The following is a 25,836-nucleotide window of genomic DNA, read 5'->3' on the forward strand; positions in this document are numbered from 1 at the left end:
CAGGTTAGTATACCATGACGTCAGTGTTAGTTCACTCACACTACAAAAAGCCACAGACGATCTCTCCACCCATGCTACAAACATGGGGGTTGTTCGAAATGGCAGCTGGTCGTAAACCGAAGCCAATTTCATAAATAGCTGTCTGAGTACAAAAGTTTGATTAGCACAAGAAAAACTTGCTTAGCAGAAGTAGGTTACCAGCCAAAATACATAACATTGCAATGTGTATTGTTTCTGACTGGTTCCCTGCAGTGTTAATGACGGCGGATGAATTTGCTTAGTGCTATTTCTGCAAAGCAGCTCTATGAATTTGAGGCTGGTGCCTTGTCCCAATTTCGTAAATATTGCTTAAAAAGCAGCAAAGCAAAACTAAGCAGGCTACCAATCACAGGTTATACTATACATGTAGGACATGGTATTCTGGCTGATGACCTTATTCTGCTTAGCATAATTTTGTTGTGCTTACAACCTTTTTGTGAAAAGCAGCTCTATGAAATTGGGACCTGCTTGCATAGTATTTCTTACTACTTAATTTCTTCTTTGTCTCCCCAGCCCCCTCCCTAAAAACCACCTAAAGCTAGTGCTGAAATTCTGCGCTAATGTAGCTTTGTTTTTGAAGAATGCCTCAACAAGTATGTGACTGCACAAGAAAAAACTCATTGAAAGCCATAGCCTGTGAAATGTACTTTTACTTCTGCTGCATGAATCATAACCATTCAATTTTCGTCACACAGTAAGCAATGCCATGACTTTGGGCCTTGGTCTACACTGCATTAATATTTCAAAAGCGTTTTTGTTTTTATAGAAAAAAATTGGCAGCAAGAACATTACCAGGTTACTTGACAGTTCTGAGTCATCCAAAATCAAGTTTTGTTTTATCAAGGCGTCTGTCATTGTTAGCAATTAATTGTTTACGGTTGCCAAATGAACAGTTGGCCAAAGCTAGTTCAGTCAAGGTCTTTTACTGAGCATTGTTCACTCAAAAATTGATCACACTTCCACATTTTAGGATAGATTGTGCAAAATTTACAGATACCTGTAACTCTGAACATTTTTTCCCCTTATTCAGGCACGATCCTTGGGAAAACAAGTTTGAACACTTTTTCAAGTACAACGGCTGACCTCAAGGCTATCCTCAGACTATTTAATAAAACAAATTGCACAGATACAGGTATCCTAGGGCCCCCAAAAATCGGAAATCAGACTAAAGTAGGAAGAATTTGATGCCTGAATATTACTGCATCTGCAAAGTCCCCCCCCCCCCCCCAGTCTCTGGTTGCATATCATCCCCACCTCCAGTGCGTCAATAGGAATCTCCAATGGGACTACACTCACTTCCGAGAGGGGGCCACAAAATAAACTTGGGCAGTAACGATTTATTACAACGAAGGAGGAAGGGGAAGAGAGAACTGGGGTGTGGGCAGATTTCAAAGTCAGTGTGGGAGTTGCTTAATCGTGGTTTCCATATACGTAAGAACTATTTATAGTAAACAGAAACTATGACTTGTTTTTCTCCAAATTTGCATTGTATTGTTTCGTAAAGAAAAAAAACACATTTCAGTACTTATATTCTTACGAACATCGGTTTGAAGTTCTGACGCTAACGTTTGTGCAAGGCATAACTTGATCGACTGATGTTTATTCATTCTACGCTTCGAGACAATGTTGTTTCCTGCGTAACGTCATCAGTAAGGTCCCCACCCACCAATACCAATATTTTCCTTTCCCACTCACTTCTTGTTCAGATACTTACACTATTAAATAATGCCGCCAGGCATTGGGGAAGGGGTGGGGAAAATTGAGCCCCCTCTGATCACCATCGATTAGTAACAGGTGAATCCTTTTAGTTTCCTTTCAGTGTTAGGCTTGGCTTGGGTCTTGATTTCTTTATGGATCTCGTGATTCACAATTCTAGGGGGGCCGTGAACTTTTAAAACCAGACTAGTTTCACAACCCCCTCCCCCTCACCGTCTGGTGTGCCTGAACCACATTCGTCATTATTTTTTTTTTATATTTATGCCCATCTCATCTTCCAGCCCTTTTAATAGAGGAGATGAGAAAAGAAAACCGAGAGTCAAAAATCTTTGGCGGCTTGTTCGGCTTGTTCGTGTATACTAAAATGACAAGTGTCATATATTAGGGAGCATTAAGTGAAAAATACTGCGTAAAAAGCATTTATAAGCTGAGCAAAAGTCAACACATAACCACGTGCCTTGACATAACCCACAAAACCCACAGCAATTGCCTCTTGCAAAGTTCCAATACAATTTTACATTTTCCTCATAGAAGTTCCCCTTACCAAAGGAAAATTGCTGTGCCCCCTTCAAGAATGAAATTCAAGGCCTGTATTAACCAGTTATAAAGCATGTGCATCACTTGGTCATTTGGCAGGTTAATCGGTTCAGCTGTGCAGGAATTGATTATGGTTTGCGAGTACGTTAAAAAAATCCCCATTTGAATCGCAAACAGTAGAGGCTGATACAAAGGCATAATATAAGTCTCGTATGAAGAAATTGTCAGTGTTTGTGAAAGTGAAAGCTTTATTCAACCTCAAGTTTCATTTGCATTTGTGTTTGACTTTTCAGATCATTCATGCTTGGTAAGGTTAGAAAAACCACCACTAAAAAGTCCCATAACAAAAATACGTTTGTTTCCTGTGACATGCGGAGGGAAAAGGGTTGGTAGGTATGAACATGAAACTGTTTGAAGATTATTTTAAAAGGGCACACAGAGAAGTAAAATGAAAAACAAGCGGAATGGGAATATTATGATTCTTACATTTTGAGGCAATTGCATTTGATAAAATAATTTAATTCTGTCTTGAATTCTGGTTGTATAGTAGTGAATCATGCAGTCCGTCAGGAAACTTTTCAACCACAAATATTTACCATCAAAACGTTTACATGAAACAGCAATATATTTTTTCAGGCATGGTTGTAAAAGTTTACCAAATGCACCTCGAGTGAAAGGACAATAATGTTATAACAAATTATCCATAAAGGACGACAAATTTGAAAAGTTTTCACTGGGACCTTTGACAGTCTATACACAGTTGTCCTTTCACACGAAGTACAATTTCACAACCATGCTAAAATTAAGCAAGGACCCCTGCTGCATTGCTGTCGTGTGAAACGGTCTCAACACACACACAAAAACAACACAGTGAAAAGATCTCTTAACACTCACCTCCTTGTGCTCCTGCAAGACTCTCCCCATCTCATCGTTGAGGGCGTTTTTCTCCAGTGAAGTCTGTTCCAGTTCTTGTCGTAGCCTGGCGTTCTCCAGCTCTAGTTCCTGGATTCTCTTGCTGAGTGAGATGGTCTCTGCCTGGGTGCTCTCCATGGACTTCACCTGGGATCGCAGCTTCTCGATTGTCACATCTTGATCTTCGCGTTCCTTCTTCTCTTTAGTCTGAAGCGACAATTGTGCAAAGAAAAAAATTATGAAGGAGAAGGTCCATTCAAACTGTCTGGTTTTCAAGAAACATATCTCAAAATTGGGTCTGTTTTTGTTCTTCTTCTAATTCTTGCAGGAGGGCGTAGGAAAAAATGGCGGCGCCCGGTGAACGAGCCCGCTTGTTATCTCCTGAGGAAATCAATGACATTTTCGCTGATTCATACAGCGAAAGGAATAACTTTAAAGGAACACGTTGAATTGGATCGGTCGAGTTGGTCTTTGAAAAGCGGTTGTAACCGATTGTTATAAAATGCATGTGACTAGAAAGATATTTTAAAAAGTAGAATATAATGATCCACACAAGTATCACTCGAAATTGCGTGGTTTTCCTTTTACCTCGTCGACTAACCCGGTCGGCCATTTATGGGAGGTAAATTTTTGACTCCCATAAATGGCCGACCGTGTAAGTTCGCAAAGTAAACGAAAAACCTTGCAATTTCGTGGCAAATTTGTGTGGATCATTGTATTCTACTTTTGAATCATCTTTCTAACCAAATGCATTTTATAACAAACGGTTACAAATGCTTTTCAAAGACCAAAACTACAGAATATTGAAAATTTACCAAAAACACTTGAAATTGGGCAATTTAGGGTTAAACTTTTGAAATGTCGCAGGCACTGAAAGAGTTAATAATAAAATAAAAGATCTTATATAGCGTGTAATCCACCTAAAAAAGGCACCCAAGGCGCTTCACAGAAATAACATTATCACACATTGACACTGAAAGAGTTCATACCACTTCACGAAACCTTTCATCATGACAGTTGTCCTTACCTCAAAGAACAGAACTCTTAGTTTGACCGGATCCCCCCTCAGGCCCGAGTACCGGGAATACTTAAACCGACTCATTGTGGACGCCAGCTTGGCTCAAATCCAAAAACACCAAACGTTCAATCCAGCGATAAAGTCCTATTATGACCGAAATCTTCTGATGACTACAGCGACAAAACCACTCACTCAACGAGGTAAAATAGTCCGTCCTTCCTCTTTCCTTGCTTGATATTTTCCTTGGACTCTGTGAAATCCTCACGTGGCTCTAAAAGTGAGCCTCTACTCTGATAATGCCACTCCAAAAGAAAAAAGTTTCACCTGTAGCGAAAGTGGCGGCAACTAGACTGGAACGGCTAACCTTTTACGAGGTACACTCTAAAGGTAATCTTTAGATTATTCAAAGTTTCACTCGTAAATAGGTTCCAGAGCTGTTTTCACGCGGTTTTTAAGTCAAGACAATCGTCAAATTACGCAGAGTTCCATTTTGTAAATTAGTTCCAGGGATATGTGTTGCTAAGAAGGCCCAAAGACTATAGATCCCACTGACGACGAGGCACAGAAATTATGTCCGACGTTCACTTCCTTTTCCTCAAGTAGACATCTGTAGCATTCAACGCTACAAGGCGTGGGTGAACACAAATCTTGCTCCTTCACTGTCTTGCTTTTAGTTTCCCATTCTACAAAAAAAATGCACTCTACAGTATGAACCTTCAACAGCAGACTTTGCTTTACTGCTTTCTTTCTGGACTAAAAAAAAAAAAAAGCGTTCTTTACAACTTCATAAAGTTGGGTAGTCACTTCTAAAGGCTGTGCGTGTTTGAAAAGTATTCTCCACTTGAAAAAAGAGAAAACATCACTAAAAAAACCTGGCACTTTCAATTTTGTAGTTCCAGTTTCCAAACGTCATGAGTGTGTCATGGAATTGTAGCAGCCACAGCGATTGTGTTTGAATGTGCGCAACAGTTTCTCTTTCACAATAGAAATGTCATCCAAAGCAAGCCGACTCCCCGACACATAAACGAGGTTATGACATTTATAGAAATCGAGACCAAATCCCTTACTAAGCAGACAGAAATAGATCAAAATACGCAGTCAATCTGTGATGAATATGGCTTTCTGGATAACAATTTTGTATTTTTGTGGATTTCGAAGCAGACGGGTACAGATTCCACCAATTGACAATCTGATGATGAAAAAAACTTTCTTCAATAAACAATCTATGATGACCGATCGGAAATTACTTCAAACACAGAAGAGCATGAACAGATTTCACATCCTTGTGAAGAAGCTACATGTAATTATTTCATTTTATGGCCTTACAATTCAATCCACACAAGTCACTTTTCAAATGCATCCTCGAGGAAACCTTACTACACTGCGTTCTTATTGCACGTGTAAAACTAAAAGTAAATGCAGTTTCCCCTTGAGAGTATTGAGTATCAGATGAAGAAATTGGTTCTGCAGTCAAACTTTGCTAAAACAAGCCGACCTGTAGAAAGTGTGTTCACATTAAGCTGATTGGGAACACAGGGCACAGTTAAATCCCAGTAGAATCCTAGCTTATGTTTCAAATGTCAGTATCAACCACTAGCAGACCTCATAAGTTGTTCATTGGGTCTATGGTTCCTGGCCTCTTGCGTTTTTTCCCCTCCAAAATGCCAATCCCTGCGCCACAGTGTGAAGAGCCGGGTTGTAATTCTAATTGACCTTCCACCACACGCCTCACACAGAAAACATGTTCGGCAGGCTGCGTGGGCTCACTAACAATGCCCCGATGCTGCTTGCTGGTCTGCCTGCTTATTGGCCCATGCCTCATCACAAATTTCATCACTATTTGGAAGTAAGCTCTGTCGCCAAGCGTCTGGTAATTTGCTGAGAGATCACAATTGCCTGATGAACTTTTCAACGTGAACTTCTCTCCCCCGGACAGGAATAGCAACACTCGACGAGTATACTCCACAGGTTTGGCTGTTGATAAATCACGTGTTGAACTCCGCAGTCATCAAGTGAACATATACTCAACAAAAACAAAAACGCCCCCAAAAACCTTGATTTCCTAAAGACATCAGCATGTTTCGTCAGCTCTTGAGGGTCAAGCAAAAAGTCCATTGGCCAATGGGGACAGGGAGATCAACAGTCCGACTATGAGGCGGCGACTCAAAAAAAAAAAATTTTTAGCAGCTACTTTGGGGTTAACATAACATGTCTGAAAATGCTACCTACGAGAGAGAATTTCAGCGTGTGCGGTTGAGGGGGGGGGGGGGGGTTAGGGGGAATGGCTCGTGATAGTTCCTACTTAATCCAGCAGGGGGACAGGAAATTAGTTGACTAATTCACTTATGGTTAGCTATGTACGTGGAGGGGAACAGTGGAGTCATTATTTGAAGCATTCCATGTCCCCACGTTTAGGGGTTTAATTGGGGTTAAATTAGGCTAGGCTGGCTAAGACATAGGAAGGGATGTTCTCCAGGAGATAGCTTTTGAATGGCTGGCTGTGGGCAGCAAGAGACTGGGCCGAATTTCATGGCTCTGCTTACCACCGAATTCTGCACTTACGATCGCCAATCTTCGCTTACCATGCAAGGCTAAATTTCTGAACTAGATGGGTAAGCGAAGAAGGCCTAGTAATGTGGAGTACACACGCACACAAGCATCAAATCCATGCTTACCAGTGAAATGCGCTTGATGTAAGCATGGATTTCCCTGACTCCGTAAGCGCCGATTCTTTGCTTGAAGTAAGCAGAGCCATGAAATTTGGCCCTCTTTGCTCCATGGTAAACAATCGTGGGTATATGGATCATAGAGGATGACTTGATCTAGTGTCTAGGACATGTGCCCTTTATAAGAACTTTGTAATATTATGATGATGCCTCACCAAAAGAGGATCACAGACTAATCCTGAATGAATGAGATCATCACATCCATGTCTTTTAACACCCACTAATACCAGGGATGTAGAGATGAACCCTTCTGAACTTAGAGGGTGTTACGTAGCATTCTTAGACCTGTCGACTGTGTGAGGATGTAAAGACCAACATCTCCTGAACTTACAGGGCGTTACTTTACGACGACTTGCAGACTCTCTTCGTCACCTTGCAAAGCTAGAGATTTAAGACACTTTTGCTGTAAGTTCGTCATTCTCCTCTACATCCTTGAAGAAAGTTTCAAGAGATCCGTGATTTAAAAAAAAATCCCCAAATCTGGAACAATCTTTACAAATTCCAGGCCTATTAGTTTTCTAAATTCTACCCTTGGTTTAATGGGAACTTAATGTCTGGTCTGGCACGGTCAAATCAGTTTTCCTTGGAATGGGGCCGAGATCACCATTCCATTCCAGTCCAAATATCTGGACATGACTAAGCGACCAACTTCATAGACCTAGAGGTTTTTCAACAAACCTCCACTTTGGCTCCAGCTACGCTTCTAGACTCTATCTGATGCTAAAATACACAACGCTCCACAAATTTACAAAACAAGATAACAGAGATTTACACATTGTGCTACCGCAAACCTCACCTAAATATAAAACTTCCTAATTTCCTAGACCTAAACTTGGATCAAAGACTCTGTCAGTCAGAAAATGAAACCCATGGGTGACAACTCTTTTTATCCAAACTTGACCGTAAGGAAAAGTAGCTGACAGCCTCAACTTAACACCCTTCCTTCTAGTGGGGAGAGAGACCAAATGATTCAACCCCCCCCATCCTTAGATATCAGGGAGGAGAGATGAACAGAACAGAAAAGTTTTGTGATGTTTCTTGAAAACTTCAAGTGACTCAGCTGAACAAATTTGTTGAGGGAGACGGTTCCAAAGGGCGCAGGGCATGTGCGTAAAATGCCTAGTCCTCAGCAGCAGAATGCACCTTTAGAACTGCCAATAGTGTACCGTCTGAACCAGAGCAAAGGTCATCCCGGAAACACTTTTATTTTTATTTTCTAAAATGTTTCATATGCTGTCACTTCTTAACAGTGACATGAAATGTTCCTCGTCTAAAATCCCCCCTTAAACTTCCTGTCTGATAAAAAATAAATAAACACAAAATTTCCGGAAATCTCTTTGGCGGAAATCCGTTGTCACTTGGGCGGTGAAGTCAGAATAATTCGATGGAAATGTCAAATTCGATGATGAAGTATCCCCAGGTGTTCTATGTACACACATGGAAGTTATTTATCACCGTCTACAAGTTGTAAATTACACACCTGGGCAGGGCGGCCGGAGCCAGTGTCAGAAAATCAAGATCGGGTACCCTCAAGCTGATCAGAGCAAACTGATCGTCGAGTTGTCAAAATTCTCCTACAGACAATCAGAGCATGTATCTTGGTTCTTTTTAGAACCAAGACTACGCAAACTTATTCTGATTTTACTGTCACCATGCACAGTTTTAAATCCTATTCCGATATAATGTTATAAGATTCCTTTTTAAATATATTTAAGTCCGCCTCCAAACAAGGCTAAATTCCATTCCTGGTCAGGGGCCACAAGAAGAAAACGACCGAGATGAAAATAACTCAATAGAGCTGGAGGTAGGAATTGATACTCCTCTTACATGTATAACAGTCTAGATTGTAGGATAGAGGGAAACATGCACTAAGGCAAGAAGTTCCAAAGAGATGCAAGACGTGCTTTGATATTTTGAAGCTGTTGACCATCCTTGCCCTTACTCCATCCTCTTATCCTTCACCTCCTAACCACCCCCATCCTGGAAATTATAAGAGGAAATCGATCCAAGGTACTTCAAAAGCACTTCTCAGGTATAAATGTTTACCTCCTTAAGCACAGTAAAGTGAATCAAGGTACGGGCCCAATTTGATGGAGCTACTTAAAGGCAGTGGACACTATTGGTAATTACTCAAAATAATTTTTAGCATAATACCTTTCTTGGTGACGAGTAATGGGGAGAGGTTGATGGTATAAAACCTTGTGAGAAACGGCTCCCTCTGAAGTGCCATAGTTTACAAGAAGTAATTTTCCACGATTTTGATTACGAGACCTCAGGTTTAGAACTTGAGGTCTCGAAATCAACCTTCTAAACACACACAACTTCGTGTGACATGGGTGTCTTCTTCTTTCATTATTATCTTGCAAGTTCGAAGACCGATTGAGCTCAAATTTTCACAGGTTTGTTATTTTATGCATATGTTGAGATACACCAACTGTGAAGGCTAGTCTTTGAAAATTACCAATAGTGTCAACTGCCTTTAAAAAGGGACATGTTGCTTTGGATCGGTCGAGTTGGTCATAAAGGTATTTAAAATAACTTTTCCTTCATCATGAACTTTTACCAATTTGAGTCAAGGCCAGATACGACAGACACGTTAGGGGTAGGGAGGGGTTCCTGCAGAGTCAAAGGAGGGTTAACAGTAAGGCTAAAGATATAAATCAATGTAACACGGAGTTCAAGGGTCCTTGAGGGTTTTGGTTCGGCTCGTGGATGGATAGCAGTTGCATCTCTCAGTTTCCTCGTGGAAAGCATCGACACAATTCCTCTGAGACCGTCCCCACTAAATAAAGATGATGAACAATGGATCAAATCTGTTGATCTCAAAAACGCTAAAATGATTTCATAGCAGTTGTCTCGCTCTGTTTCTCCATGGAAAGCTCTGACACAATTCTTCTGAGACTATCCCCTCCAAATAGATGAACAAATGATCCCATCTGTTGATCTTAAAAACGCTAAGATGCTTGCATAGCAGTTGCCTCTCTCAGTTTCTCCATGGGAGGCAAGTCTGGCATAATTCTTCAGAAACATTTCCCCTCAAAGAAGATGAACTCGCGATCACATCTGTTGATCTTAAAAAAACCTAAGAATCTTCTTCTGGAATCTTCTTAAATTAAAGGTAGGTTGACTGTATAATCTCTAGCAGATTAAATGGAGTGCTAACAATGTGACTGCAGTGACGCACCACGACGCCTCATGCTACATGCAACAGGTGGGAAAGGTGAGGTTAGACCCCAAGATGAAGGTTCAACGTATGTGCCACTGGTAGATGCCTGAGACTTGTGCACAGTTAAAGACAGTGGACACTATTGGTAGTTGTCAAAGACCAGTCTTCTCACTTGCTGTATCTCAACATATGCATGAAATAACAAACCAGTGAAAATTTGAGCTCAATTGATCATTGAAGTTGCGAGATAACAGTGAAAGAAAAAACACCCTTGTCACACCAATTCAAGGAAAATTACTTCTTTCTCGAACACTATGTCACTTCAGAGTGAGCCGTTTCTCACAATGTTTTCAACTATCAACCTCTCCCCATTACTCGTCCAAGTAAGGTTTTATGCTAATAATTATTTTGAGTAATTACCAATAGTGTCAACTGGCTTTTATTGTTACTTGCCTGTTCAAATTTTTGACATATTTCCTGCAATATATCATGAAACTTTGCCCAGGAATGAAGTACATGTAAGCAACTCTTTTTTGTTGGGCGCTTTTCTTTTCAAAACCATCATAACTTGTGGTTGAGAGATTTATGGCATCTCTATAAACCTTGTTTAAAAAAAACCTATAACCAAGCCGACTGATTGTCATGCAACATAAAATGACCAACACTTTTATTCTGTTTCCACGCTGTTGTGCTGCTTTATCTTCATGTTTGTATTGAAGTATGCAACCCTGAACTCTGCAGTTGCCTAATCCATCTTCCCGAGGTCAACATAAACTTGGAATATGCATAGCACAGACACCACTTTCACAAACAGCAGAAATACAGACATGAAAATAGAGAGTCCAAACCGGAGTAACACAGTTATCAATGTGTACATATCAATTACAATGCTCATTAGCACTACATCACTCAATTCCTTTTTGTTAATTTCAATATATTCACCAATTTATTATCAAACGGTTTGTAAAAGATTAAAAAGGAATTACATGAGTAATTGAGACTTCCAGTATTGGAAAGATGGCCGCTGTCGATTTGAACGTGAACCCCTCTCTCCCGGCCCCTCCTGCCCGTGTTTTTAATTACCGTTTTCCCGTGTGCCAATAAAAAAAACGTTCCTCTATGATGCGGGGAAAGGTGGTTGCTCAAAGGTCGTCACCTCAATGGATAACCGAAATGACTTTCAAATAATCCTTTACTTAAAACCCAATGTCAGGGTTGCGAGCACGTACACACACACAACTACATGTAGCTACATAAAAAAAATATTGTTATCACTATGTACAACCTGTACTGCAAGGTTTGTCATGGCCGTGGAATTGAAACGTAGAGAGAACTTACCAACTCGTTGACCTTCTGCTGCAAGGATATGACCTTATTCTCCATACCCTTCTGGAGTTTCTTCAAGTGTTCCACCGAGCGAGCCTCAATCTGAAGACGAAGAAGGAAGAATCAGAGTTAGAATCGGAGATATAATCCGAAAGAAAAATAAAATAAAGGGGAAAAAAGGTTGGAAACAGAACTTGGAAGTTTTTACAGGAAGCCAAAGTGGCCTCACGCTTTACAGGAAACTTCAAATCAAGGTTTGGGGGGGGGGGGGGTAGAGCTGTGTCGAGGGACGTCCCCTGGTGAAGGAATTCTGACTCAAGCTTTTTAAAGAACCTTGTAAAATGTGGTTAAACGTAAGTTCGGAGAGGAAATGCTGTTACAGTTACTCCCATTCAGGTGATTTTTTTTAACAAAAACTAAAAATAAATCCCTGTGTGATTTGTCTTTAATGTGGTCGAATTGGGTCAACATTTTTATTTTATTTAGGGTGGCTTATTGAGTGTGTCATTCTGTAGCAGGCACGAATTGAATTCTAACTTCAACCACTTTTTTTATTTATTTGTTACTTTTTATGTTCACAATGCATTTGATCAACTATTTCCCAGTTAGATTTTTGTTCTACAATATACTGAACATGATGCAATCTTAGCAACTTTGCGTAAGGTGTTTATGTTGTGGGGTAAAAAATAGAAACAAAACCTTCATGCGGGACATGCAAAACAAACATCTGATTAAAAGTGCCCTGTGTTTGTTTTTACTATCTTTATTCCAATGCAACCCAAAATATAAATGTAATATGGAGGTTTTTCTAGCATGCATGTTTTTGGGCGTTTTCCCATTTCCCATTATGTCTATAAATGGCATTTTTAGTTCAGAAAATTTACTTTTTGGTTTAACAAATATATGATTTTGTCTGAACAATATTTATTTTTCTTTCAAGTATTTAAATTAAAATGTGCAAAATTGTGTGTCAAAATCTTGTGACTTTTTAATGACAGGATTATGGTATTCTTGGACTTCGATAAGTTTAAACTAGGTTTCCAGTTCCCCCATAACAATCATTTTGATTGGTCGTCGCTTTAAAATGAAAAATGTCCAGGTACATGTACCTAACAAATTATGTGTGTGGCGTCATCTATGTGTGCTGTGCCAATGAACTGGAACAATCTCCGTACTGTCATTAGGGAATCTAATACTCTATCTGCTTTTCGTAAAGTCCTTAAAGGCCGAGTCACACTGCAGCGATAACGATTACGACGCAAAGAGAACGCATTCTATTGGTTGAATTGCTCCATGCAGAATACGCACATGCTCATTCAACCAATAGAATTTGTTCTCTTTGCGTCGTGATCATTATCAGTTTGCTATCACTGCAATGTGACTCGGCCTAAGACTCACCTTTTTCCAAGTTAATTTCTTTCTAATGCGCTATGATCTTGATGGAATAAGCGCCTTATAAATTTTAATTGTTACCGTATATTAACATCTCAACATTCTCAATGCAGAACATGCAATTTCAATCCGAGCTCATTCCGTGTTATAGACTCACATAGGGATTTGTGCACGGCTTAAAGCACCCAGCAGACATTCTAAAATAATATGTCTACAAGAAAACAACAGCAGGGAGGAGCGATGTTGTGATAAACAAACAAAATGTTTAAGTAAACCAAACTGTATGAGCGGTGACATTATTGCGTCAGGCTTAAAGAATGCAAAAACAGTTAATGGCCTGAAAGTCAAATAGCAAATTCTATTTAACCCAAGCACTGTATACTCGGGTGAGGGGGGGGGGGGGCAACAAGTGACCCCACCATGTAGATGGATTGCAAATGATGTTTTGACATGTTATTGATGGAAACGTGTACACAGGCACAGAGTATCAATAACCATGTAATAATGATGTTAAATTAAATTTGATAAATTTGTTTGTTGTTGCGAATTTAGGAACAAATATCTTAACTATAATGGCGGTTGATGACGATACAATGTATGCGCAATCTATTTATTGCTATGTGCAATCTATTTATCGGGAGCTTGTCTTAACACTTATCCACTGTGAGTGTGCTTGTTGATGACTAGAGGTTAATTTGGATCCTGTAAATAACAGGTGGGTTCGTCAACAATATAACAGGTGTATTGATTGCATCGAGAATGAAGATTAATTATCCTTTATTTAGGGACATCCAAAAGACCCAACCCTAAGCTGGTCATCAGGTTTTGACCTTCAGCGATGAGAATGGGTGAGACCCAACAGACTGCGGACTGATGATGGGCGTTTCGTTGCCAGCAGGTGTACATGTATGTGGAACCTTGCTGAGAAACCAGCCTGTGACTGCAGGGCAAATTTGCTAATCAGAACATGGAAAGATTTGTTTATTTTCAAGTTACTTTCTGCAGGGAGAGTTGGCATCTCTGGGTAAGTTCTCCATAGTGTTGCATTGGCGTTAGCAACTCTACTATTTGAGACACAAGACTTTAACAAAAGGAATACTGGAGGTTTAACAACAGACAGAGGAATTCCTCGCTTTGATTTTATGTCAAAACTAAATTCAAACTATGGAAGAACGAAAATAGGTCCTAATGTTTACTACATGTACATGTAGGTCGACAAATGTGTGGGTGTGGTAGGGTGTACATGTACATGTAATGTATGTGGGGGTGGTAAGATGTATCTGGGGGTGCGTGGGGAAATGACTTATAAATGCAAGGGAGTGTAAGTTCCAACAACTACAGACAGGTCAAGAAAGTGTCTCCAACTCAAGTGGACACAAAATTCCTTGGACTTCTAGAGTCATTTTTCAGCACTTCTACGCTGAGGGCCAGCGAGGGGCAAAATTAAGTTTTCCGGGTCATGAGTGACATCTTGATCCAGTTCTTCAACGATCCCCGAAGGAAAAAGTCAATCTGCGGTCACTCTTTCCCTGCCCTGTATTTTTAGACACCTGACCACAAAACTATCCAAGAGTAGGATCAAGTTATGATAAAAATAGATTTGTATTTTTTTGTGTGATTATCTTATCAGACCAAAATAACCGCCAAAACAATTCACAGCTCTTATTACAGCGCTTTATCATACCATACAGGAGTATCGTAACGCTTGATATTTGTATACTGGTCAGAGACTTATCGCCTACTAATTTACTGATAGCCAAATAATTTGTCCCGATGTCTGTCTTTGTCTTGTCCTAATTAACTAACTGATTAATTATTTCCTTAATTAATTAAATATTAATAGCTTTTTTTCCATTGACTGCTTTGCCAGGTATACATGTACATGTATCATCATTTTGTTCTTTTTCATATACACATCAAATTTTCATTTTTGATAAATAAGCAATGCTCTTGTTTGTAAGTTGTTTTGTTCCTTTTCGTACGTCCTCTGTTCATTTACCTTGTCTCTGTCTGTCCACAGGCTGATAACTATACACAGGCCTGGAATTACAATTTTTTCGGGCAAAGCCACTTTGGCCTTGGATCAAGCCAAATTTTGAAGGGCACCAAGGCCAGTAGAAAGGGCACCAAGGCCAAAAGTTTTAAAATAAAGTAGGCGCGAAGGCCTGTAAGTTGTAAGTTTGTAAGTTTGTGTCAATAAAAAAATCTTAAACTTTGGTAAAAAAAAAAGGGGCACAACGGCCAACGGGGAGAAAGGGCACGGCATCATGGCCAGCTGGAAGGGCATCGACGGCCATGGCCGTTGCGGCTGCCGTATAATTCCAGGCCTGTAAACAAGACTCGGTTTATCAAATCAGCTTCCAAACTGTTCATTTTCTTTGACTGTTTAGACCTTCAACTAAATCTGTTCACCGTTACATTGTATATGCATTCTGTATCTTTGACAGTCTGATAATAAATGTAAATGGAATTGAATTGAAAAGGAGATGATCAACGTTACCTTAAGCTTCTTCAGTTCTTTCTTAGCGTACATCCTACGGGTGCAGCACTGGATGAGAATGATGGCCTTCCTCGTCTTCTGGTACTTCTTCTTGGCCATCCAGCCCCGCGCCGTCTTCTGGATCGTCGTGGCCCTAGCCTCTCGCAGCACCTTGGTGAAATGGCGTCGGCCGTATGTCCCCCGCGTGAAAGCCTGGATGGTGATGATGGCCCTGCGGACGTGGAGGTACTTCTGGCGCTGGTTGTACCCACGCCAACTTTTCTGGATGCGGGTGGCAGCATTTGTGCGACGAATGTGTAGGGTGAGCCTATTCACAAAAGAGTATAAAAATGACAGTAGTCTTTTACTTGAAAGCATCAGGAAGTGATATTGGTCTCAATGTTTACATGTTAGTATTAATTGATTTTAGGAATAGCACCTCATCTGCTGAAGACAGGTGGTGGCTTCAAGGCTGTGACCAAATAAAGGTCATCATGTGTTGAAGAACAGGATATGCTTAGCAATGACCATAGCAACATGATTAACCTTTAATGTATTGCCCGGTTGTCTTCTAGTCCATGCTACAAGCACATTAGTCAAACAATGAGGACAACATAATCAATTGTCTTCTTTTTTTTTCTATCCTTTTTCTGAGTCTTCAACTCTTCCAAAAGCGGTCGCTTACCAAAAACAAAAACCATAAAAATCTTATAGGAATCTCATAAGAATCAAAGAAGTGATGAAAATCCTACAGGATTCTGTAGGTGTTTCGCTTAAAGATATGACTTTTTTGTAAGGGGTAGTCTGGTACATTGTGTGTTTAAGTACTCTTGTGTCTATAACCACCATCAAAACCTTTGAGCTTCAAACAGGCCGACAGAGCCTAAGCCAGACCCAAAGCCAAAACCCTGGTTCAAAAAAGGACCCCATGTATCAATAACAAATAAGCTGCTTTTCTGCTGCAAATACTCCAATGAATAAAAAAAAAAAAATCCCAGAAATATACGAACCTTCTTGCAAGGAATCCTCGAACGATCTTCTGCACAATAATGGTGGAGCTGCGGAGGCGGTTGTACTTCTTCTTCTGTACCCAGCCCCTGACAGTTTTCTGTATCAGGACACATGCCGCCCTCAACTTATCAGCGCGTAGTTTCTCTAGGTAGGCAACCTGCCCGGCGCGGAAGAAGATTTTGGTTTTGCCGAATTGGTATTTGTCTGGGTCCTGTGGGAACAAAAATTGCTCAAAGTGATTATTACCGCTTGTGAAAAGAACGTTGAGAATGTTTTGAAATGTCACTTATCGATCATGGGAGCGCAAGTACTGAATAACAAAAACGTTTAACACTTACAAAGTTTTTTTTTTTTTTTTTTTTTTACTGATGTTTGCTTGTTTGCCCTTTTGTTTTGTTTTATTGGTTTTGTTATTGTTTTATCATTTTTTTTCTTGTTTTTTTTTTTTTTTTTTGTACCGATGTTTGCTTGTTTGCTTTTTTGTTTTGTTTTATTGGTTTTGTTATTGTTTCATCATTTTTTTTTCCTGTTTTTTTTTTTTTTTTTTTTGGGGGGGGGGGTTGTTCTTGGGTATTACATGTATGTCACAATTTAAGAATAAGCAGTTGGCAAAGTATGAGTTAAAGTACAAAACAAAAGATTTCTAAAGTGTAATATCATAAATGTGTATGTTTGTTTATTCATTTATTTAATTTTTGTTTGTTTGGAGGGGGGGGGGGTGTAGTCAAGTATCACCATCACCCATTCTTCAAATTCTGAAAATAGCTGACAACCTGACATGCATGTATTAATAACGGCGTGCAGCGCTATTTATTAATAGTGATGCCCTTGATATTCCCTCATTCTGAACACAGGAGGGATACAGCGATTAGTATTATCAGGGGTCAGACGTTCCGTTTCGGATTTCAGTGAGGTGTGAAGAAAATCCCGTGACAATGTCGAAAGGGAGGGGGTTGGGGAACGGAGGAGGGGGGAGGGGGGTGGGGTTCTATTGATAGGTTGAAACCCTGTTATGAACTGGTAACACTGAGGCATGGAATTAAACAATAGATGCGGAGAGCTCACAACAAAGATCAAAAACATAACAAATTCTAAAGGCAGTAGACACTATTGGTAATTACTCAAAATAATTGTTAGCATAAAAACTTACTTGGTAACGTGTAATGGGGAGCTGTTGATAGTATAAAACATTGTGAGAAATGGCTCCCTCTGAAGTAAGGCAGTTTTCGAAAAAAGAAGTAATTTTCCACGAATTTGATTTCAAGACCTCAGATTTAGAATTTGAGGTCTCGAAATCAAGCATCTGAAACCACACAACTTCGTGTGACAAGGGTGTTTTTGCTCCAGTAAGGGTAGATGATCCATTGTTTGTGTTTCTGAACTGCATAATACATCCTGGTCGTTCAGCCTGGTTGTTACTTTGCAGTAACCAGTACACAATCTGAGTTGGTTGAGGCATTTTCACACAGCCCAGCCTGAGTCAGCACTGGGTGGGAGTTCTTCTTTAACACTTATGGACAAAGATGTTACTGTGGAATGTTCTCCGGATGTGAATGTGGAATGTGTAACTAGCAACCAGTTCCAATTCTGGCTTATTTCATTGAACCATTTCTGAGAAAACGATGAATATCTCTTTACAAATGTCACAGACCGTAAAACCATCATGACCTTTTTTCAACTCGTACCCATAAAGCTACTAATCCGTCTCGCTGGTATGACGTACATGTACTTCCAGTTTGATAAACCCTGCCAAAACAATGGCTCAATCCTCAGACACTTTGGGTGGAACCGCAGACGTTTCAAGATTCTCATTAAGCCGCCTAGGGCATCATGATCAAGATCAAATCGGATGACGACTTGGTACAAGCTGAACAGCTGATTTACAATGACGCATGTGAACATGAAGTTAATGTGATGCACGTACCACGACCAGAATTCAAAACCACTCTGCTGCTAACAACACCCGGGCTTGAGTTCAGTACACTAGACCGCTCAACCACAATACGCCACAGGATTATTGTATTATTTCAAACTTGATTATTGTTTGGGGATCAGGTTGGCAGAGTGGTTTCTTTCCCGGCCTTTCACCTCTGTTGACCCCGGCTCGAATCCCACCTCAGACCAGAGCCTTGCATGTGGATTGGGTAATTAGTCCATACCTGATTGGGTTGGTTTTACCTTTCCCTGTTTGGGCTTTTCTTCCCAAATCTAAAACTGAGCGTTTCTCCTTGTTACCTATCCGTCCTGTGGCTTGATCAACAGAGCGCAACATACCATGGAAATATCACATTGTGTCCGAAACCGACAATAAGAGCCCTTAAAAGCCAACATCTCCCCGCCATCTGCTGATAATACGCAATGCACAACATCAGAGACCTAAGTCTCGTCTCATAATCACATGGGTGTGGACATAAGGGTGTTGACATCAGGGTGATGGAAAGTTCAACTTGTACAGAGACAGTCTTCCTGTCAACAAGTCCGGTAATCCATTTGTCTATCTCAATGGCTAATTTTGTTGATAAACTGTTTACAAATTTTGTTAATGCCCCCAGCATGTCGATAAGAGGCAAGATGGAGTACATGTACCAGCCTGGGCCCAAGTTCATAGAGCTGCTAAGCACACAAATTTGCTTAGCATGAAATTTCTTCTTTGATAAAAACAGGATTGCCAACCAAATTTCCACGTGATTTTCAGGATAAGCAAACAACAGCTGCATACCAGTAACAAGCAACATGCAACAAATGGAATTTTGGTTGGTAATCCTGTTTTGATCAAGGAAAAAATGTCATGCTTAGCAAAATTTTGTGCTTAGCAGCTCTATGAAATTGGGCCCTGATCCCAGAACTCAGCATTGACCCAATTCACCTACATGTACACATTTAGAACTAGATTTGCAATTTTTGCTCTACACACCTATCCCATTCTCTTCTCTCCCATCCCCGGATCCTTACTCCTGCTTTTTAAATACACTTCTTAATTTCAGTCTGTACATTTATAAGCTAGACATCTTGTTACCCATCCTATTCACATTATCAGTCCACTATCATTTAATGTATGTCTGTATGATTGTGTCATATTTTGGACGAATAAATAATAAATAATAAATAAATAATGATAATAATATCACCATTGCCATTAATAAACCCTGCCAAAACAATGGCTCAATCCTCAGACACTTTGGGTGGAACCGCAGACGTTTCAAGATTCTCATTAAGCCGCCTAGGGCATCATGATCAAGATCAAATCGGATGACGACTTGGTACGAGCTGAACAGCTGATTTACAATGACGCATGTGAACATGAAGTTAAACCACATTGGACTTTCTCACTCTGACCATAGAAAAAGGACTCTGCATACTCTGACCAACAGAGCAATCTAAAGTGCCTTGAACAACCAGCAAGGTGGATATGTGCGCATTATCAATATCACCATTGCTCCACACACCTGGAATGCACTCTCCCCTTCAATCAGGAAATCCGACTCCCTTCGAACATTTAAGAAGTGTATCAAACATTCTCTATATCCTATCTAATGCGCTGCATTCTTGACGTAGTGGCGCTATATAAATGCCCTATATGTATGTATGTATGTATGTATCTCAATTCCTTTGTTCCATTTTCTGTTACAGTTTCTTAATGATCAGTGTTTTGTAACAGTTGTATCGCTTCTGGCTGGCGATATTGTCAAATTAGGGAGACGCCAACATACGGTATTTAAACCTGGTGACATTGATTTGAATGCTTCGGTAAAGGTCTATGCTCGGATGAGTACGTTTATTAAAATTAGTTAAATGTTGAAGAGGATAGTTTCTTGGGGAAGGGGGGGGGGATTCTATCAGTGAATTAGGTGGGAATGAAAACTACAACAACTTACCGATATTAGTCTCTTTAGTGTCTTTTCACTGGTGCCTCGTACATCTTTGCGATTGACTTCCTTGGGTACCATGAGCGCCCTGTAGCGAGTGAAGAACTCTCCATATGTCCACCTAAACATCACAATGAAGGCAATAATTTCAGTAAGCTGTCATTTGATCAAACTGCGTAATTGAAAATTATCAAATCTGTGGCCTTGGCCAAAATGAATGGCACTGGGACATCTGCCAGTATATGCTTTATCATTATTTGGGCCCAGTTTCATAAAGCCTGTATTTAGCAAAAACTTGCTATGCTCATAAAAAACTTGCTTAACAGAAACGAGTTTCCAGCCAAAGTTCTATTAGGTTTACATTGTTGCAACTGGTGCCCCACTCATTTTTTGCTTAGCAAAGAAATTGACTCGCAAGTATTTCTGCTTAACAGCTTTATGAAATTGAACCCTGATTACATCAGCCATAGATATTGCCACAGCCAGAGAATCAGACATCATAAATTTCAGGCTTACGAATGTGACAATAAAAACCAGCCTTCCACACAATCAAGCAATTTCACAGAGGCTGCTTCAAGCAGAAAATATTGCAAAACACAATTTTGTGCTTACTAGAAATGAGCAGGATACCAATCACAATTTGCACATGAGATGAGGTTGTTTGGCTGGTAACCTTAATCTGGTAAGCATAATTTTGTAGTGCTTAGTTACTTTTTATAGCTAAACATCTCTATGTAACTGGACCCAGTGCATATTGCCCCAGTCTAGCTTCAATGTTTAATTATACAGTGACGTACCGTCTGGATTCCTCCAGAGGGCGCTATTGATGTTTACCAGAGCCTTATTTCATAAACCTGGAACATCAAGCCCAAGATGGAAAAATTGCTGAAAGGGGTCCTAGAGATGTTCCTAGGTCTAGTTTCTCTTCAGTAGAGTCTGACATGAACTCTGGCTGAGACTTGATTTTCGATGCATTTTGTAAAAGAACAAATCGTCACACAAGCATGTGAAGATATTTACCTGGATGGATAACCAGCCGCACTGATTCTAATGGTCTCCAGAACACCACAGGCTCTCAACTGCTCTACTGCCCTCTTGGATTCAAACCTGCCAGGTTGGAGATTGTGGAGAAAACGGCCAATCAGTATTTAAACGTTGAAAACTAACAACAAATAAAGTGGATAATAAATACACTTGACATTACCATGGCGATAATAATTATTATTAGCCCATTTCACTCGGCCATTTAATTCATCCCTTAAAACATCTTAGCTCCCTGGGGAGTAAACACCAGAGCTTGAATTTGATGCTCTATAACAATCGACCATGACACCCAACATGGTGATATTTTTAATTAGTAACAGACACTTACTCAAAAGCAGCCTTTGCATCGTTGGGTTTGATGCAACGTACGTAATGTGGTGTGGTCGCATTCAACTTCTCCATCAGGTACTTTAGCGACTCACGGAACTGCAATCAAAAAAGAGAAATATGCCAATAAATATTAATATCAAATGAAAAACCACTAGGGAAACTGACTGGGTAGGTTTTAAAGGCAGTGGACACTATTGGTAATTACTCAAAATATTTTTTAGCATAAAACCTTACTTGGTAATGAGTAATGGGAGAGGAAGGTAGTATAAAACATTGTGAGAAACGCATCCCTCTGAAGTGACAAAGTTTTCAAGAAAGAAGTAATTTTCCACGAATTTGATTTGGAGACCTCAAGTTTAGTATTTGAGGTTTCGAAATCAAGCATCTGAAAGCACACAACTTCAGGTGACGAGGGTGTTTTTCTTTCATTATTATCGCGCAACTTCGATGACCAATTGAGCTTAAATTTCCACAGGTTTGTTACTTTATGCAAATGTTGAAATACACCAAGTGAGAAGACTTGTCTTTGACAATTTCCAATAGTTTCCAGGGTCTTTAAATGAATGGGGGTTAAGAAAGAATAATTTAATAAAGCGGGACTAGAACCCTTCAAAAAATTGAATTCGTCTAAAAGTCTAAGATTTCTCATCCCTGACAGTACTTGAGATCGTACCTGACTTCCGACAGATGATTTGAAGGTCTTCTGGCCCTTGATTGCCGGGCCATGTCCAGACTTGACCACAGCCTTTCTAGACGACGCCGACGACTCGTGCAACATTTTCTTCTCTCGGAACAAGTCTGCCACAAACTCAAACTGAAACAGCAAAAATGATAGACGGTTAAATGGTTTTAATACAGGGTGTGATGTGAGAATGAGGATCAATTTAGAAAACAAAAACCAAGATGGTTGCTCATGGAGAGGCAATTTGTTTTGTATCGTTTAAAAAGTCAACAACAACTGCAAAGATCAGAAAGATTCCAGCTTAGGTTCCATCACTAATTTAAAAACATACACTGTGTACAGTTTCAATAATTTAAGAAAATAATATGGGGGACTAATCATCCTTACTAGCAGCTAAGAGCTGAATTGCGAAGGTCGCTGCTACAACGTGTTCGAGAAGCAGGCATGCAAGGGTGCCTTTGGCTGCCAGCCACTTAACCCATTATGACCACGGAGCACAGCCAAAGATCAAAAGTGTTTGATTTTTCCGATCCCCCAAGGGAGGAAAACCGGATGGTCTGGAAAACCCTCATGGCACAGCAGAGAACCAACGCACAACTCAACTCACATATGGCCCTGGCAGGGAATCGAACCGGGTCACCTTGGTGAGAGGCGAGCGCTTTATGCACAAGCCCACCGTGCCACCCAAAACGGAACTTCAGACAGATGACTGGAGCTTAAGCCAAAGCCTAAGCCCTGGTTATAAAAAAGGGGGGCTTTTATGAATTATGCAAACGTATGATAATACTAAGTCTAGGTACCTGACTTCCCCTGAGGATATTAATGTGTTCCTCATTGACGTTGTCTCTGTTCTTCTCCACGCACCCGTCTGACTGATACTCCACCTTGTCGGCAAAGTGATGAATGATGAACGCACTCTGAGACATCCTTGGTTTGGAAAAGTGCTTGGCGTTGGAGTGGCTCTTGTACAGTTTCTGGCACCAGTTATCGTCGGATCCTTTGGGCATCTGACAAGAAAACCAAAAAAAATCAAAATAATGACAGTCCATTCTGTGCGTTTCCATTTGATGGCAACTCACCTAGGATCAGAACTGGAATTTAATCTTTAACAGGGCAAGGCCATTTTCATTTTACAAAGGGCACTTTCATTGGGAAATCTTAAAGCCAAGACAAGGGTCAATCTGTAAGATGAATCTTGGTGCACTGTTAAATCAAATCAAAGTTAGGACACAAGGACATGCAGCTTTGTTTGTAACTGCTTGGACTTAAACTGAAAGGAGACAATTGATGGAAAAACACAGATCTGTGCCTTAGTTCATAAAGCCTGTAAGCACAAAGACTTGCTAAGCACAGACAAACTGTAATTAGCAGATTCAGGTAACCAGCCGAAACTCCACAAAGTTTCCATTTCGACGACTGGTGCCCAACTCATCTTTTGCTTAGTGGAAAAATTTGCTGAGCAGTATTTTTTGCTTCACAGCTTTTTGAAAATTTGCTGAACAGTATTTGTTGCTTCACCGCTTATGAAAATTTGCCAAACAGTATTTTCTGCTTTACAGCGTTATGAAAATTTGTTTCACCCTATTTCCTGCTTAGCAGCTTTATGAAATTGGTCACAAGAAGAAAGACAAGTAGTGAACTGCGGCTCTCACCATGCATTCTTCATCCAGCAGATCTAGAATACCCAGTTTATTCTCAATGAGATCGATACACGGCTGGTTGTCATAGAAATCAATGAATGACCACTCGATCTGCTCCTTCACGTACTCCTCCTGCTCCAACTTGAAGACATGCTGCATGAAGAAAGAAAACAAATTAGAAATTAGACCACTCACTTAACCGGTAGGATTTGAAACTTTGCATGGGGGGAGTACTTTTCAGTAGCACCATGTGTAAATCTCTTTAAAAAAAAAACAGTGGTTGACAACTGATTGGAACGAGTTGTCAACCACTGGTTCTTTTCAGAACCAACACTGCTCAAAAGAGATTTTACACCTCACATAACAATCTAGCGTATATGATAATTCTACAGATCTTCAACTTCTCTTTTTGATTGTATAACTTCTGACTGGCACCCCGATTAAAAGATATAGGGTAACCACCAACACCGAGCTAGATACATAGGTCAGTTGTTCAGAGTACAGGACATAATCCCGCTCTAGTCAACTTTTCTTTGTTCACCCAAAAGTGATTAACATTTATTGTTTGGCCAGTCAGCGTCTCTATTGTAGCTAGATGGGTTTACCTGTGTGAACTGCTGTTGGAGCTTCTCATTTGCATAGTTGATACAGAACTGCTCAAAACTGTTGATTTCAAACATCTCAAACCTGGATGAGAATATATAAAAAAAAGGAACAAATTAAAGATTATGTCAGAAAGAGCTTGTTAGATGATCTGCTGAAACTTTTTCTGTTGGACCAATTGATGAAACTTTTCCTTCAAGAAAGGGTATACTTTTTGTCATCATTGATCATTCTTCTTGCATGGACATATTCACTTCTGATTTTCGGCAACATCTTAAAAACACATGCTAGTTTAATTTTAATCTGGAAAACCTTTGCCTCAGAAAACCTTTTTGGGGGAGGAGGAAGGGGGGTCACAATTAAAACATTATATTTAAGGGGTATCTTCAATTTGAAGTATTGGGAATGAATTGTCCCGGGTCCGCCCCCCCCCCCACCCACCACCAACGCTTACCCATAAATATCAAGGACTCCTATGAAGCTCTTGGACTTAGCCAGCGGCTGGATAATCTTGTTGATCTGACCCACGATCCACGTGAAGAGCTCAGAGTAGATTTTCTTGGCCAGCGCGTCACGGGAAATTATAGCCTGCGGGGGCAAAACCAAAATACACGTTTTTTCTAAAAGGCAAATGCATCATATTCAATTACACTCAAGGAGATGTACTAGAAACTTCAATGATGTTGCAAAATACTGCTTTACTTTTTTGTCAGAGGTTGACATTTAGGTGAGATAATTAAATAATGTTTAATGCTAATTTTGGTGGTATGAAAGTCCCCTGTAGGGAAAAAGCTAAATACACATGCAGCTGGCACCACATTTTAGCAACGACCTTCAGACCCAAATTTCTGGCATTAGTTTCTTTTTTGCAAGAACATTACAGTAAAGTATAAGGTCAAGAAGGAAAGCACAACTCCGTTTGTTCTGCTTTGTGACAGTAAGACACTGTTAAAACACCCTTTTCCAAGAACCGCATCCAAGTTGCTTGTCAAAATTGCATTATAAAATTTCACAATTGTGTTACAAAGTTTCACAAGACCCGGGGAATTCTGAAGTCATTATTGAACAAAGTAACAGGTCATGTCCTTACTTCTCGGTCGTGGCCGAGTGGATAAAAACACCGAACTCAAGCTCTGGTGCTTCAGTTCAGCAGCGTGTGGGTTCCAATCCCGGTCGTGACACTTGTGTCCCTGAGCAAGACACATAACTATAATTGCTTCTCTCCACCCAGGGGTAAATGGCTACCTGTGAGGGCAGAGATGGTTCTTGTGATTGATTTAGCTGAATAGCGCATATTAATGTTGCACAGGCTGCATACTCCCCACCAGGGAGCTGAGATGGTTTAAGGA

At 40.2% G+C, this 25,836-nt stretch overlaps 1 protein-coding gene across 1 annotated transcript in view; it reads right to left on the reverse strand.

The window, feature by feature from the left end:
• The window catches only part of LOC139936919 (unconventional myosin-Va-like), a 98,688-nt gene that overhangs the window by 41,877 nt on the left and 30,975 nt on the right, over positions 1 to 25,836 (reverse strand). Inside the window, 12 exon segments of the mRNA XM_071931745.1 lie at positions 3,187 to 3,411; positions 11,453 to 11,542; positions 15,333 to 15,639; positions 16,322 to 16,533; positions 20,198 to 20,309; positions 21,209 to 21,295; positions 21,561 to 21,658; positions 22,236 to 22,376; positions 23,045 to 23,251; positions 23,897 to 24,037; positions 24,490 to 24,571; positions 24,942 to 25,075. Coding sequence (XP_071787846.1) covers positions 3,187 to 3,411; positions 11,453 to 11,542; positions 15,333 to 15,639; positions 16,322 to 16,533; positions 20,198 to 20,309; positions 21,209 to 21,295; positions 21,561 to 21,658; positions 22,236 to 22,376; positions 23,045 to 23,251; positions 23,897 to 24,037; positions 24,490 to 24,571; positions 24,942 to 25,075 — 1,836 coding nt within the window.

The sequence above is a fragment of the Asterias amurensis genome, chromosome 5 (genome assembly GCF_032118995.1).
Source record: "Asterias amurensis chromosome 5, ASM3211899v1".
In the NCBI taxonomy this organism is placed as follows: Eukaryota; Metazoa; Echinodermata; class Asteroidea; order Forcipulatida; family Asteriidae; genus Asterias; species Asterias amurensis.